This window comes from Eleutherodactylus coqui, chromosome 3, assembly GCF_035609145.1.
Source record: "Eleutherodactylus coqui strain aEleCoq1 chromosome 3, aEleCoq1.hap1, whole genome shotgun sequence".
NCBI lineage: Eukaryota > Metazoa > Chordata > Amphibia > Anura > Eleutherodactylidae > Eleutherodactylus > Eleutherodactylus coqui.
The window spans coordinates 4,735,246-4,749,579 of record NC_089839.1 but is presented as its reverse complement, the minus strand read 5'-3'; the positions used below and the strand labels follow the sequence as shown (position 1 = coordinate 4,749,579).

The 14,334-nt window shown below is 46.2% G+C and overlaps 1 protein-coding gene across 1 annotated transcript in view; it reads left to right on the top strand.

Moving 5' to 3' along the window:
- Positions 1–14,334, top strand: part of USH2A (usherin) — a 903,954-nt gene that overhangs the window by 510,791 nt on the left and 378,829 nt on the right. Inside the window, exon 35 of the mRNA XM_066594449.1 lies at positions 10,357–10,519. Within this exon, the coding sequence (XP_066450546.1) occupies positions 10,357–10,519 (163 nt within the window). The remainder of the gene's footprint in view (positions 1–10,356; positions 10,520–14,334) is intronic.

The following is a 14,334-nucleotide window of genomic DNA, read 5'->3' as shown; positions in this document are numbered from 1 at the left end:
TAAAAAACACTTTAAAAATATATATTTTAAGTGCACTTGCCTCTTTCTTTTTTTCTTAAATTAAAAAACTCACACGTTTGGTCCCGACGCATCCGTAACAACCTGTACAATAAAATTTAACACATTTTTTGTCATGCACAGCAAATGCAGAAAACTGAGCCGAAAAGCTTTTTATTTGATAATTTTGCCTCCAAAAAAAAAAAAAATAAAATTGAGCAAAAAACCCGTATGTACCCCAAAATAGTACCAATAAAATCTACAGCTTGTCGCGCAAAGAACAAGACCTCACAGAGCTCCACTGATGGGACTTTGAACGCAGCGATGCAAAATAAAATGTTTTCCCCCCAAAAAAGGGTTTTTACTGTACAAAAAAGAATATATAAAAATATGTAATTTTGATATTGTCGTAATCGTACCAACCTGCAGAAAAAAAGTATCATCTCATTGATGCTGCATGATTAACACTGTAAGGGCTCCATTAGACGAGCGTTTTTTTCCCCGTGTCTCTATTAGAACCAATGCTTTCCAATGAAAGCCGTCACATGTCTGTTTTTTACAAGCAAATAAAATTCGCACCTGCAAAAAATAGGACAACGTTATGCGATTCGCTCATCACATCGCACTGAAGGAATTCCTTGCCACAGCAGCGGCAGGGGATTTCTTCATACCCGCAGGGAGTCCCCTCATCACTGAACACTGTGACATCAGCGGCAGGGGAATCCTTCATACCTGCAGGGAGTCCCCTCATCAATGAACCCTGTGACAGCAGCGACAGGGGATTCCTTCATACCAGCGGGGATTCCCCTCATCACTGAACACTGTGACAGTGCTGTCACAGTGTTTGTTGATGAGGGGAGAGGAGCACAATGCTATGCCATTGCTTTCAAATGAAAGCAAAGGGATGAAGCTAACCCCTGCAGCGATGATTTTTGGGGGGGCGGGGGGACTTGAATGACAGCTGAGTGCTGCCTCTAATTGGTCACAGCGCTCAGCCAATGAAAGCCAGCACTTTCTGGAGGCAGGGATTTATCAATCCCTGGCCACCAGAATGTAGAAGAAGACTGCTGGGGACTGAGGAGACTAATCGGACAGCGCTTCTAAGTGAGTTAAAATTTTACTTTTTATTTTTTCTACAGCTAGGGATGATTTTTGGGGTAGGGCTTATATTTCAAGCCCCCCTCCACCCCCCGAAAATCCTCGCTGCAGGGGTTGTCTTCATCCCACTGCTTTCAATGGGGGCAGCAGCACCGGCCCCATTGAAAGCAATGGGACAGCATCGTGCTCCTCTGGCACAGCTGTGGCAGGAGAGCGCATCTTCTCCCTACATTTCCAATGGGGCCCCTGGATGTGACAGCATCTAGGGGTATCACATCCATCGAATCCCCTGCTGCAGCTGTCACCGCCGCAGCATGGGATAGTAATGAGCCATCATGTGACCGCACAACAAGTGCAAATAAAAAAACGCGTCTGAAGCTTCGGTCATGCGTTTTTTATACATGCGTTCTGCTTTTTTTGACTGAGCCCTAAGAAAAGAAAAACAAGTGGCAGAATTGATTTTTTTTTCTGACCCTCCAAAAGAAATTCATAAAAGTTTTACACTATATTATATGTACCCCAAAAAATAACAATAAAGACGTTTTTTTCAGTGGAATCGTACAGATAACGAATCACAATGAAGGCGAAAATAAATCTGAAATGATTCATTTTTTGACATGACAAAAACATAACAATTTAACGGGGGTGTGTAGACTTTTTATATCTACTGTATATAGTACCGGGAGAGTGAGTTCGGCCCTCAGGTCCTGACGTGGGGTTGACTTTATTGGGGTGATAACTCAGCAGTGAGGGGAATCAAGATGGTAGTCACGGTGGCTCTACTGCTCCTCCTGGCAAGGTGGAAAAGGTGGTCTGAACGTGGTGCTACTGACTGGTAAATTTTGGCAATTCTTACTGCATGCTGCCCGTGGGGTCGGAAAGGGTAAGATGGTAAGGCCCCAGTGGGACGCTACCTGCAGAGTCGGGTGAGGGAAGATGTTGTTTTGTCATGATGCCAGTCCGTGTATGGGTAGGGACTAGAGATGAGCGAGTATACTTGCTAAGGCTAACTACTTGAGCAAGTAGTGCCTTAGCCGAGTATCCTCCTGCTCGTCTCTAAAGATTCGGGGATCGGCGGCGCGTGGGGAGAGAGGGGAGGAACGGAGGGGAGATCTCTCTCTCCCTCTCCCCCCCCCCCCGCTCACCCCTGCTCACCACTGCAACTCACCTGTCACTGTCACCCGCGCCGGCAGCCGAATCTTTAGAGACAAGCGGGCAGATACTCGACTAAGGCACTACTCGCTCAAGTAGTTTGCGTTAGCAAGTATACTCGCTCATCTCTAGTAGGGACTAGAGATGAGCGAACGTACTCGTTTCGAGTACTTACGCGCCCGAGTACCGCCATTTTCGAGTACTTCAGTACTCGGGTGAAAAGATTCGGGGGGCGTCGGGGGGCGGGGAGAGGCGTGGCGGTGCGGGGGGTAGCAGCGGGGAACAGGGGGGAGCCCTCTCTCTCTCCCTCTCCCCCCCACTCCCCACTGCTACCCCCCGTGCCGCCACGGCACCCCCCGAATTTTTTCGCCCAAGTACGGAAGTACTCAGAAATCGCGGTATTCGGGCGAAAAAGGGGCGTGGCCGAGCACGTTCGCTCATCTCTAGTAGGGACCCATTCTGAACAAAATAATTATTGTAAAAAGTGGAGAACCAAACAATAACGATGGACCAACCTCTGTCCTGTCTGAAGTGCTTAGCGTGGTACCTCAGTGCAGATGTTGAAGCTGGAATAGATGTTGGGAAGTGACTCCAGGAGTCGGGTTGTACGGTGAACCAAAACTGTTTAATTCTTCAAGAGCAGATGAGAGATAAACTTGACTTGTTGCATACGGTTCACATAGACAGACTTTAGTAGAAACGGTTACAGCTACAGGCAGTATTTCTCCAGATCTTGATACAGGGAAATACATGTATCCTCTATGCGTTGCATAGTAGCTCTGTTCCCTGGCTGGGCCTGACTCCGACCAACTTGTTTCCCTTTCTGTTGGGAGATTAGGAATGGCTGACTTAGATCTTCTTCTACTCTCCTCTTCTCTCTCTTCTGTGGCTAAAACATTTTTGCTCTTGAGTACTCACACTTTAGATGTTTAACTTCCCACCGCACTGGCTTTCCCATTGTTCCTTCCCGGTTTCTCTCAAGCTGAAGCTTAGCTCGGCACTTGGAAGACTCAAGTAAAAATGTTCTCCTGGTTCCTCCTCGGCTTCCCTGGACTGGACTAGCCTAACTCAGCCCACTCTCTACCTTTTATACTGCCAAACTAGCTAAACCTGTGATGGGGATCCAAACCACCAATCACAGGCCCTCTATTCTTGCTAAGCCTGGCTAAACCCTTCCCTGACTGTTGCTTGGTGACCTGTCCACACCAGGGGCTGGAGAATGTTACCAGAACATACATTACAGTGGAGACATATAAACAATAAAGTCATAACTTATTTAACATCACATTAAGACCTGATTGTAAGGATATCACCGAGGCAGCAATTCTTCAGAATAAATCTAAAAATAGTCACTGGAGAAGAATTATTAAAATGTACTAACTTTATTGACGAAAATTAAAATCAGATTGGACAGAACAAAAAATATATCGCTTATGGAGGTATTAGGGAAAGCCCTTCACTCTATAAACTAAAGAAGTCTCTTGTCAATGACCCCGCTATCTACTGGATGGTAGGTGTCAGAGATCCCAGGTCCGTATTTGGAAAGTGCACGGGATGACAACCTTCCATTATTAATAAGATGCGGCCATTGAATTGAGTAGGGTTTAACCCTCCTCCTGCTAAGGAGTTCCCCTCATTAGAAGCTCCTAGATAATTCAAAAAGTTCCAGATAGAGAATGAGGTATTGTGCGTGTTGCAAAAACACAAAGCTGTACCCTATAGGCTCAAATAAAATCCTCACTCAGACATATGAGAGGGGGGATTTGATCAGGAGCACAGTGTTTTTACTTCTTAGATCTTCATTTCATGTATTCCTTTATTCATGTGTGGTAGCCAAATTTAATCACCACTATTCACAAAGGGATATAAAAGAGGTAGGAAAGGGTTAAATGGAAATGAGGACCATTTATACAGGCCAAAAACTAGTATTTTCAAGATAGAACAAATGTTATTCCACTTGAAACACCAGTGTAGGTGTATGATGTGAGACCCGATTAAAGCTCAAGAGGTCCAGTTGGTAAAGGGTTAAATGGTGCCAAGTGTAAGTGGATAAGAGGAAACCAGCGATAAAGATGAAATAAGCTGGTTTCTCTCTGCTAGTTAACTGCTTTCTTCCTTAATTTATCTCCAAATGAGTCTATTGATTAATTAGACCCGGAGAGGAGATGAAGGGGTTAACTATTAAATGAAAATGAAAACTCTCCACTTAATACACATATGGCCCAATTCAGAGCTACTGCTCTAGATATCAAAAAGACCAGGTTGGAAAGCAAAAACTATCTGTAAAGCGCTCCACCCCAGCACCTCAGGGGTTAATATTGCCCGCATGCCTAAGGCCCTGCTATCTGCTGTTCCTGTAGCCCAAATTTCCTTAGACCATACTGGAAACATAAATGTCTAGGTGAAAGACCCTGTTCTCTAACACAGCACCGCTGTGAGTAGGGAGAAACTAAGTCGACACCGATGCAGCCGCCCGACAGAGGGTGTCCGGCTGCCGTCTAGCACTAACACCTGAGCTGTCTATCTGGAAAGATATATAGTGACTCACTAAACTACGTCATCGACGCGTTTCTGCAGTGCTCTATCATGTACACTGCTTCATCAGGATGCGTTAACAATTGTAAGAGGGAGCGAGTGAGTGCCGCGCGTGTGATACCGACAGCGCTTATACATGTCAAGCTCCTCCTTCACTCTCTCATCCCAACCAATCCCAGAATCTGGCTAACATTTAATCAGACCCCCTTGCATTCTCTCGATACAGGCTGAATAGCAGTCTCCGCAGAGATACTTCAGCACTGGACAGTTCCCTGATGTCGTGATGCAGGGCATAGGTGTACAGGGGAGAGGATCAGCACTGGACAGCTCCCTCCTCCCTACTAGAGCCCTGTAAAGGATTCCACAGGCATCTATGCATTAGGGGGTTGCTATGTGGTAATTATGATTCATCTTAAAACCAGTTGTGTTTCTGGCTCTATTCGAGGGGAGGGGGGGGGGGGGGGGTTATACCCTAGAGGGATGGTTACAGTTAGTCAAAAATAGAGGCAAATAAGTGCATTTCTCAGTGTTTGGTCAAAAAACAGGGGGGGGGGGGGGGTTAAAAGAGAGGGGGAGTGGCATGGGGTTGGGGGGGGGTGGCACGGCCTATAATTGATTTTATTTGAGCCTATAGGGTACAGCTTTGTGTTTTTGCAACACGCACAATACCTCATTCTCTATCTGGAACTTTTTGAATTATCTAGGAGCCCCTAATGAGGGGAACTCCTTAGCAGGAGGAGGGTTAAACCCTACTCAATTCAATGGCCGCATCTTATTAATAATGGAAGGTTGTCATCCCGTGCACTTTCCAAATACGGACCTGGGATCTCTGACACCTAACATCCAGTAGATAGCGGGGTCATTGACAAGAGACTGTTTAGTTTATAGAGTGAAGGGCTTTCCCTAATACCTCCATAAGCGATATATGTTTTGTTCTGTCCAATCTGATTTTAATTTTTGTCAATAAAGTTAGTAAATTTTAATAATTCTTCTCCAGTGACTATTCTATGATTGTAAGGATATAGTCAACACAGAACGTGCCGGAGTACCCAACTGTACTATACAAGCAGGTTTTCCCTCTCGGTGTAGTCCAGAGTCAGATGTTTCCCTGTTGTTGGTATGACAAGGTGTTTGTGTTGTATACTTGTCTTCTCTAATAAAACTATAATGTGTCTGATATATATGAGTGGTGTCTATACTTACTGTCCTGGTACTTACTGTTCGTTTAGGGGTTACGTACGTTCCTGCAGAGTGAATAATCCCTGCACTTGAGCGTAACAATATATATTTATACATGTGTATGTATTTATCTGTAGCTATAGGTGATGCGGTGCGCCCAGGCCCAGGAGCCTTAGGGGCCCATAAGGCCTCTCTTCTCCATATAGTAAGCCCAGTACTATGCATAAAGCATTATAGTTGGGGGCCCTGTTACAGATTTGCATGGCGCCCAGAAGCTTCAAGTTCCGTCTTTGTGTGTGTATGTATGTGTATGTGTGTGTATACATATATATATATATATATATATATATATATATATATATATATATATATGTATATATATATCAATCTTGGCTAGAATTTACATATCACATAAACCCCTTTTCATTCAAGAACCTGAGTTGAATTCAGTATGGCAAAGTTCAAAATGGCCACCAAAAAGGTTTCCTCGACTAAAAAAAGCAGGCTCCTCTCCAATCAATAGTTTTTACAGCTTGGAAGTCAATTTTCCCCTATTTACATAAGTTATATGGGTGTGTCCAGACTTTTGCCTCACACTGTATATATGTATATATTAGGGCTTATTTTCTATTCAAAATCCAACAGTTTTCTGGTGCAAATTACGCCAGTAAACTGTCTTAAATGCTTTGCGCCACATTTAGTATGTGCTTTTAGACACTTTTTATACAAGTTTTTCCAACTTGTCCGATAAAGGGGGAGTGGCCTAAATTGCACCAAAAATTGTGCCAAAATTTTGGTACAATTTTTTAAATTAATTAAGCCAACTAATAAGTGGTGTACACCTAGGGGCACACGTACAACAGGTTTTACGCAAGTTTCTGATGTAAAAAAGCCACAAATTATTTGCGCTAGCGGGTATTTGCACAAACATTTGCAACTTTTCCCCTATTTGCGTCGATCCCACCACCTCTTCTAAAGGTGGATGACGCTTGTCAAGAGGGGGTGTGGCCACCCTGGACCGACAGATACATGTATAATATCAAAAATGTACGCTAGGTCGGACCTGGCATGCATTTCTGAAAATGTGCACTGCGCTGCCGGGAGTAAGGATCGCGGGAAATCATACTAAGCGTCACGAATGCAGGCCCTAGTAAATTCCCCAGTTAGACTAGTCTGTCTTAAAATTCAACACTAGAGATGAGCGAGCACCAAAATGCTCAGGTGCTCGTTATTCAAGTCGAGCTTTTCGTAATATTCGAGAGCTCTATTCAAGTAACGAACCCCATTTCTCTCTCTCCCAGCCACATATTGCTGTGGGGTGCGCACGCTGGCACGTCACAGCAGAATGTTGTAATGCGGGGCGGGGTCGAACACGGCGGGGTAGTCGCTCGAGTAACGAGCACCATCGAGTATGCTAATACTTGAACGAGCATGTTCGCTCATCTCTACTCAACACATTTATCATTCTGCATGGCCAGTATGATAAACCTGGTGCAATTTTAGGCTGTCTAACGTCTGACCAGTATTAGTAAATAAGCCCTATATATGTAACACATATCGCATAGTCCAGAGCCCTGCACATATATAGAGTACATATATCTGGCACACAACATGTAAACCACAAATGATCACAGTACACATATATTCATGCACGTTACTCACACATATCGCTACATATGCCTACTTCCCTATGCAGCGTCTGAGGAGCGGGCCCCGGCCTAGGAGACAGAGGGGGTAGAGTAGTTCACTTGTCACAGTAGCTGGAGGGTAACCAGGGACTCGTCCAAGGGGCGCGGGCCGGCTATATTAAATAGGGAAACCCACGAGTGGATGACCTTGATTCTTCTTTGTCACTCGTGACGCCACCGATCTTTCCTCCGCGTCGATCTCCCGGAGAAATAAATAAGAGTCCACAGACGGGGAGAATTCAATAGGCCAAACCGGGAACGGTCGGTAAAGCCGTTTACTGAGTAACTCGAAATAACAATCACAACCGTCCTCTTTACATCCACCGGTTAGTCAGGGTTTAGAACATGTGAAGCAACAGGGAGGAACACGGGAGAAACAGGGTGACTTACACAGGCCGAGTTACCTGTGGTCCCTGGTCCCGGACACCGACTCTGGAGAAACTCCACCAACACTCTACGGGTCCGCTCTCATGGAACTGGAGACTCCTCACCTCACAGCACATGGTGAGAAAACCTCCACATAACAAGGGAAAGTAGAAAACACAGTAACATAGTAACACAGTAACATAGTTTGTAAGGCCGAATGAAGACAATGTCCATCTAGTTTGGCCTGTTTATCCTCCTGTATTGTTGATCCAGAGGAAGGTAAAAAACCCCAAGGGGCAGGAGCCAATTAGCCCTTTGGGGGAAAATTCCTTCCTGACTCCCTAATGGCAATCAGACTAATCCCTGGATCAACCCCTAATAGGTCCTACCTGCCTGTATACCCGGATTAACAATTAACCTTAGATTTATAACCTATAATATCCTTCCTCTCCAGAAAGACATTCAGTCCCTTTTAAACTCCTCTATGGATCCTGCCCTCACCACGTCCTCCGGCAGAGAGTTCCACAGTCTAACTGCTCTTACAGTAAAGAACCCCCTTCTGTGTTGGTGATGAAACCTGCTTTCCTCTAGACGTAGCGATGTCCTCTTGTTACCGTCGCAGTCCTGGGTATAAACAGATCCTGGCAGAGATCCTTGTATCGTCCCCCTCATGGATTTATACAGAGTTATTTGGTCGCCCCTTAGCCGTCTTTTTTCCAGGGTGAATAATCCCAGTTTTGGTGCCTCTCTGGGTGTTCCAGTCCCTTCATTCCATGTATTAGTTTAGTTGCCCTTCTTTGTACCCTCCAGCACTGTAACATCTTTCCTGAGCGCCGGTGACCAGAACTGTACACGGGTATTCCATGTGAGGCCTGACAAGTGCCTTATATAATGGGGGGGATAATGTTCTTGTCCCTTGCCCCTATACCTCTTTTACTGCACCCCAAGACTCTATTAGCTTTTGCAGCAGCTGACTGGCATTGGTTGCTCCAGTTTAGTCTACAGCCCACTAGTACCCCCAGGTCTTTTCCCTAGCAGTACCCCATTTAGTGTATATTGGTGACATCTGTTTCTCCTGCCCATGTGCAGAACCTTACATTTATCCACATTGACCTTCATTCACCATTCCCCCCCCCCCCCCCCAAGCCCCAGACTTATCTCGGTCCGTTTGTAGCCGCACATTGTCCTCCATTGCATTGATTATATTGTATAATTTTGTATCATCTGCAGATATTGATATTTTACTGTGCAGCCCCCTCTATCAGGTCGTTAATAAATATATTGAAGAGATATATTGGGGTCTAGTACTGAGCCCCTGTGGCACCCCCGCTAGCGAAGGGGGCCCAATCAGTACGAACCATTTATTACCCCCCTCTGCTTTCTATCTCTGAGCCAGTTCTTTACCCAATTACACACGTTTTCACCCAATCCGAGCTGCCTCATTTTGTAGGGGTTTGCAGCATTAGAGGGGTATCCTCTCAGCCTCTCCCATCTCTTCTCGTACTCAGATTTAGGTATAAGGAGTACAGGCCTAGTTCAGTCTTACCCACTGATTCGTCTCTCCACAGACTAGACTCAACAGCACCAAAAGAAAAGACCAGAAGGCCTCACTCAAGCATCTTGCATCCACATATATAATGAGGGTCACATGACATACAAATAGATACTTTCCCAGACATAACCCATTCAGTGCTGCAGAGGTGCCATACACATCATATTCACTCACATAGAAGACAGTGGAAAAACACAGACACACAAGACTACATAGACCATCCAGAAACTTCCAGAGCACGTGCGCATCAGCTTCTGTACACTACACCTACGCCTGGGGCAAGTGCCCCGCTATGCCCCTGAGCAGGAGATATTAGGTTGGCAGTGCATCAATATGAACATTATACCTTTGTGCACTCAATTACTGCTAAATGGAGACGCACCAATTCATATTCATCTTTCCCAGTAGCATGCAGCCTGCTTGCTGACAGCTTCCACTTCATACAAGAAAATGGATTTATATTTCATAAAGTAAAAGAAAAAGGCCAAAAACACCCAAAAGTTTCAGAAAGATGTATTACCACCATGCTTAGTTTTAAGTTGTTATTATTAATTAAAGGCGGCTCTCGCTGCTGATGCCCCTTTGTATACCGCCATCCCCGAGGCTCTGTTGTACCAACGCTGCCTTAGTTTAGGCTCTGGAAGCATTTCTGCTCCGTAGAGTAATAGTGGATCAGGGTGAATGCGCTGCACGTGGATTTGACACCATCGTGTCCTCTTCACGGTTAGATACATGTAATGTGTACCGACCAACAGAAAGTCATGTCGTGTATCTGCTTCTGCTCCACAGGTTGAGGCCTACACCCAAGAATCGGAGCCAGAAGGAAATGTTTCTGTCCATGTGAATATCAGTGGCCCCAAAGATGTAGAGCTGAGATGGAGCGGACCTGAAAGACCCAACGGCCGGATCACATATCATGTCCTCTTCAATGGATTGTTCTATGAAAGAGAAGGTAAGGTGTAACGTGGGGCGGGTGATGGCGGTTCCCTTAAAGACAAAGACAATCGCAAACCAGATTAGATTGCGACAGATAAACTTTACTGACATGAGTGCACCTGGTGACACGAGTATTGGGGCGCACACAGAAGGGGATGACATTGGATCTTAGTCCCATTTTCCATCCACGTTTGGCCCTTTGGCCTCAATGACTGCGGTAATTCTCCACGGTGCTTTCCACCAAATTCCCATAGATGTGTGGAAGGATTTGCCTCCATTCCTAGGGGAGCCTCAGATATGATGGGGGGGAAGGGGTGGGGTGTGTTGGGCGCACGGATACAGCGTTCTACTTCCTCCCACTCGATGGGTTTGAGATCTGGACTTTGGGCCAATGAAGTCTGCAGATGTTTTGCTCCCCACACTGCGTGCCATATGACATGGTGCTCTGTCATGTTGGTGGAGACACGGAGCTGTACCAGAGTCTTACCACAGGGGAGGTGATGCCACATTGCCCAGAAGGTCTATACCCATTGGAATTGAGGGTAGACTTCCCTATAACCAATGGCCCTAGTTCTTCCCAGCAACCCCCCCCCCCCCCACACACACACACCATAACAGAACCTCCTCCAAACCTCACTGTTGGGATGATGCAGTCACGTAGAAACCGCTCTCCAGACAACCGCCACAGCCAAGTGCGACCGTCCGATCAGAAGATGGCGGACTGTGATTCATCTGTCTACAACACTTGCTTCCACTCACTTACAGTCCGTCGCTCCAAGCATCATCACAGGCTCCGCTGTGCATTCACTGCTGTGATGTTGTGTGCAGCCGCTCATCCATGGTAACCAGTTGTCGACTGATCATTGATTGTTTTAATGGTCCTATAATCAGGTTAATAGCCATGTAAAAGGGCCTGTAAGGGGTTTTCCGGGTATGAGACAATTCTTTACACTCTGGTGATTCCCCCCCCCCCTTCATTATGCAGCTATTCCCCAGTATATATAAGTCGTCTAGTGTTACCTTGGTAGTTAATCCTTTCTATCTGAGACTCCCGGCCTCTTTCTCCTCAGATGGTCATGTGATCTCAGTTCTGATCAGCTCAGATCTACTTGGGGTTATGGGTTCAGTTTCTATTCAGTTTCTCATTCTGTGTGATGCTGTTGCATTTATCTACCACTGAAGCTGCCTAGAGGGGGACACAAACACTCCTATCACAGTTGCTGATTGCACAGGCGTAATAGAGGAGATCACAGCTCATCCTCCTGACTCTATACTTATGGGCTGTAGCTTATTTAGATGACTATAGAAGGTAATGATAATTAAATTGTCACCCCCCAACCCCCAGTACGCAGAAATGGTATAGCCTCAGATAGTCTTGTGCTGATGCATCATGGGATACATGTGGAACTGAAAGCGTAAAATTTCACTCTCAAGACAGTGGCATATAAGCATCAGACCGGTGTAGCACCGCATGGAAGTGACTGCAATACAAGGAGGAAATCTCTGGAGTGTAACAGGCAATCAGGGGAGATGAGCGGGTATAGAAAGATGTGTTTTCACTGGAGTGGACCTTTTAATATAGATGCACATGTGTTACAATAATAAAAAGCAGTGGTACTCGCCCAGCGCTGCAGCCAATCAGAGGACTCAGCAGTCAGATGCTGCTCTCATGGCACATCCACTCAGTTGGCGGAGCCATAATACCATGAGAACAGCATCTGACTGCTGAGTCCTCTGATTGGCTGCAGGGTCAGGTGGTAGCTGTTCCTAAACAAAGATTGGAAGGACTGTGGGCCTGCAGTGCTGTGTCCTCTGATTGGCTGCAGCGCTGTGTCCTCTGATTGGCTGCTGCGCTGGGTCACTGGGGCTATAGCGCTGTGTCCTCTGATTGGCTGCTGCGCTGGATCACTGGGCTGCAGCGCTGTGTCCTCTGATTGGCTGCAGCGCTGGGTGAGTACCGCTGCTTTTATTATTGAAACACATTTGCAACTGTAGTTAAAAACAATTATCTTGCACCCGAACCGCCCCTTTAAAGGGATCATCCCAAGACCAAAAGGCAAACTTTATGATTGTTGGGGGTGAAACCCCCCACTGATCCTGAGTACGGGGCTCTCGTGTCCCCCTCTTCTGGTCTCTTCCACCTGCATTGACATCACATTGAGTGGAGTGAGGGCCGAGCATATGTGGCTGCTGCTCCATTCATGTCAATGTGGCTGTCGGAGATGATAATGTGCCGGGCCTCAGCTAACCCTGGCAGCGCTGCACACACACAACCGCATCCATTCAACCCCCTCCACAATGTGGGGGCCGCACATGGAGGATGGGGGACACAGGACCCCTGCTCTGCAGTGAGACCCCCACCGATCATAAACGTTATCCTTATACCATGGACCTTGATTAGTAAATCCGTCCCTCCATATTTGGGGAAGTCCCTCACTGCTGAGAATTTTATTCTACATTTAACCCAAAAATTTTTTAACATCAACCTACCGAAAAATTCTAAAGCGTCTTTCGCCCATAAGAAGACGCTCAGCATCTCCCGCCATCCATTGACTCCTGTGTTCCTGCTTCTTCACCACCTGCGCTGCAGTCCCCACAGAACGCCATAAAAGCTTCCTGTTTTCTGTACCGTTTTGTGAAGCATATGCGCCGGAGCGTCTAATATATGATAGGGCAGTCTCTGCTGACCTCCTTCACAGCGGCGCTGTCCCTGTTTTATGCAGCGAGCACTTTGATGTCTTCTGCCGTGAAGCACTTGTTACATTATGACGCGTCCGACTGATGAGCGATGGGTTTAAAAAAAAAAAATCAGAAAAAGCAAAAACATTTTTGTGCCCGCTCAGCGAGTGACAAGCCCGAGCCCATCCGCCCGGACAGCGGGGGGAATAACGCAGGAATCACACGGCCTGCGCCTAGCGCTGCATTGTTTTTGCAGGAGCAGATCCTTCCCCCCTTCCTTCTCGGCAGCGGCGGTTGTCAGCCCGTCTTTCAAGACATCAAATCGGCATTAAATGTTGCAAGTCTTTGCAGCGAGAGAACTTTCAAAAGTCAGGACCCATTTGCCAGACAGCCCTTGTAGAAAATGTATTCCGTTCTCGGCAGAATTTTCTTTCATTTCTTCCCACTGAGAAACTCTACTGATTTCTCCCAGTGGAATCTTCTGAATTTATCGGTTCATGGTTGGCAGTCACAGATTAAGGTAAATGTCGATCTGTAATGACCCTCTACATGTTAGTATTGCAGTAAAGCCGGGCTTTTATGTCAAAGATATCGAAGAGGGAGCTATTACACATGACAGGGGTGATCAAGGGACTGCAATCCAAGGCAAGCATTATTAATATTGACTAGTTCTGTGATTTATGTACAGCTAGAAGAAAAAAGTGACTTTTTAACTATTATATATTCTTCAGCAAGGAAAACCGGCCATTTATCTCCTGACGGCGCTGAAGAACTGACTCCCTGCATATTTTAGCGCTGGGAAAGCTGATCTTAAGATTCGGGCGCCTTCTTTCATCTTAACAATCTAGTTTGCTAATTTGTACAGCAGGTAAACTCTGGAAATAAATGACGGGGCTGACAGGCGGCCGGCGCCGAAGCAAGAAGGCGAAATTAATTGGCGAGAGGCCTTAAAGGGACCCCGCATCCGTACCGTGAGGCTTCCCGACTTTCATACAATATTAGCGCAGCGGCCGCGCATTTGTCACAGATCCCAAGAAGCCGGAGACGTATTCGGGTTCTTCACACGGGAGTTGGCAGCAGAGTTCGCCCTTGTACAGAAAATCGCACACAAAATCCGAATGTCTAATGTGCGGCTTTTGCTGCGGACTTAAA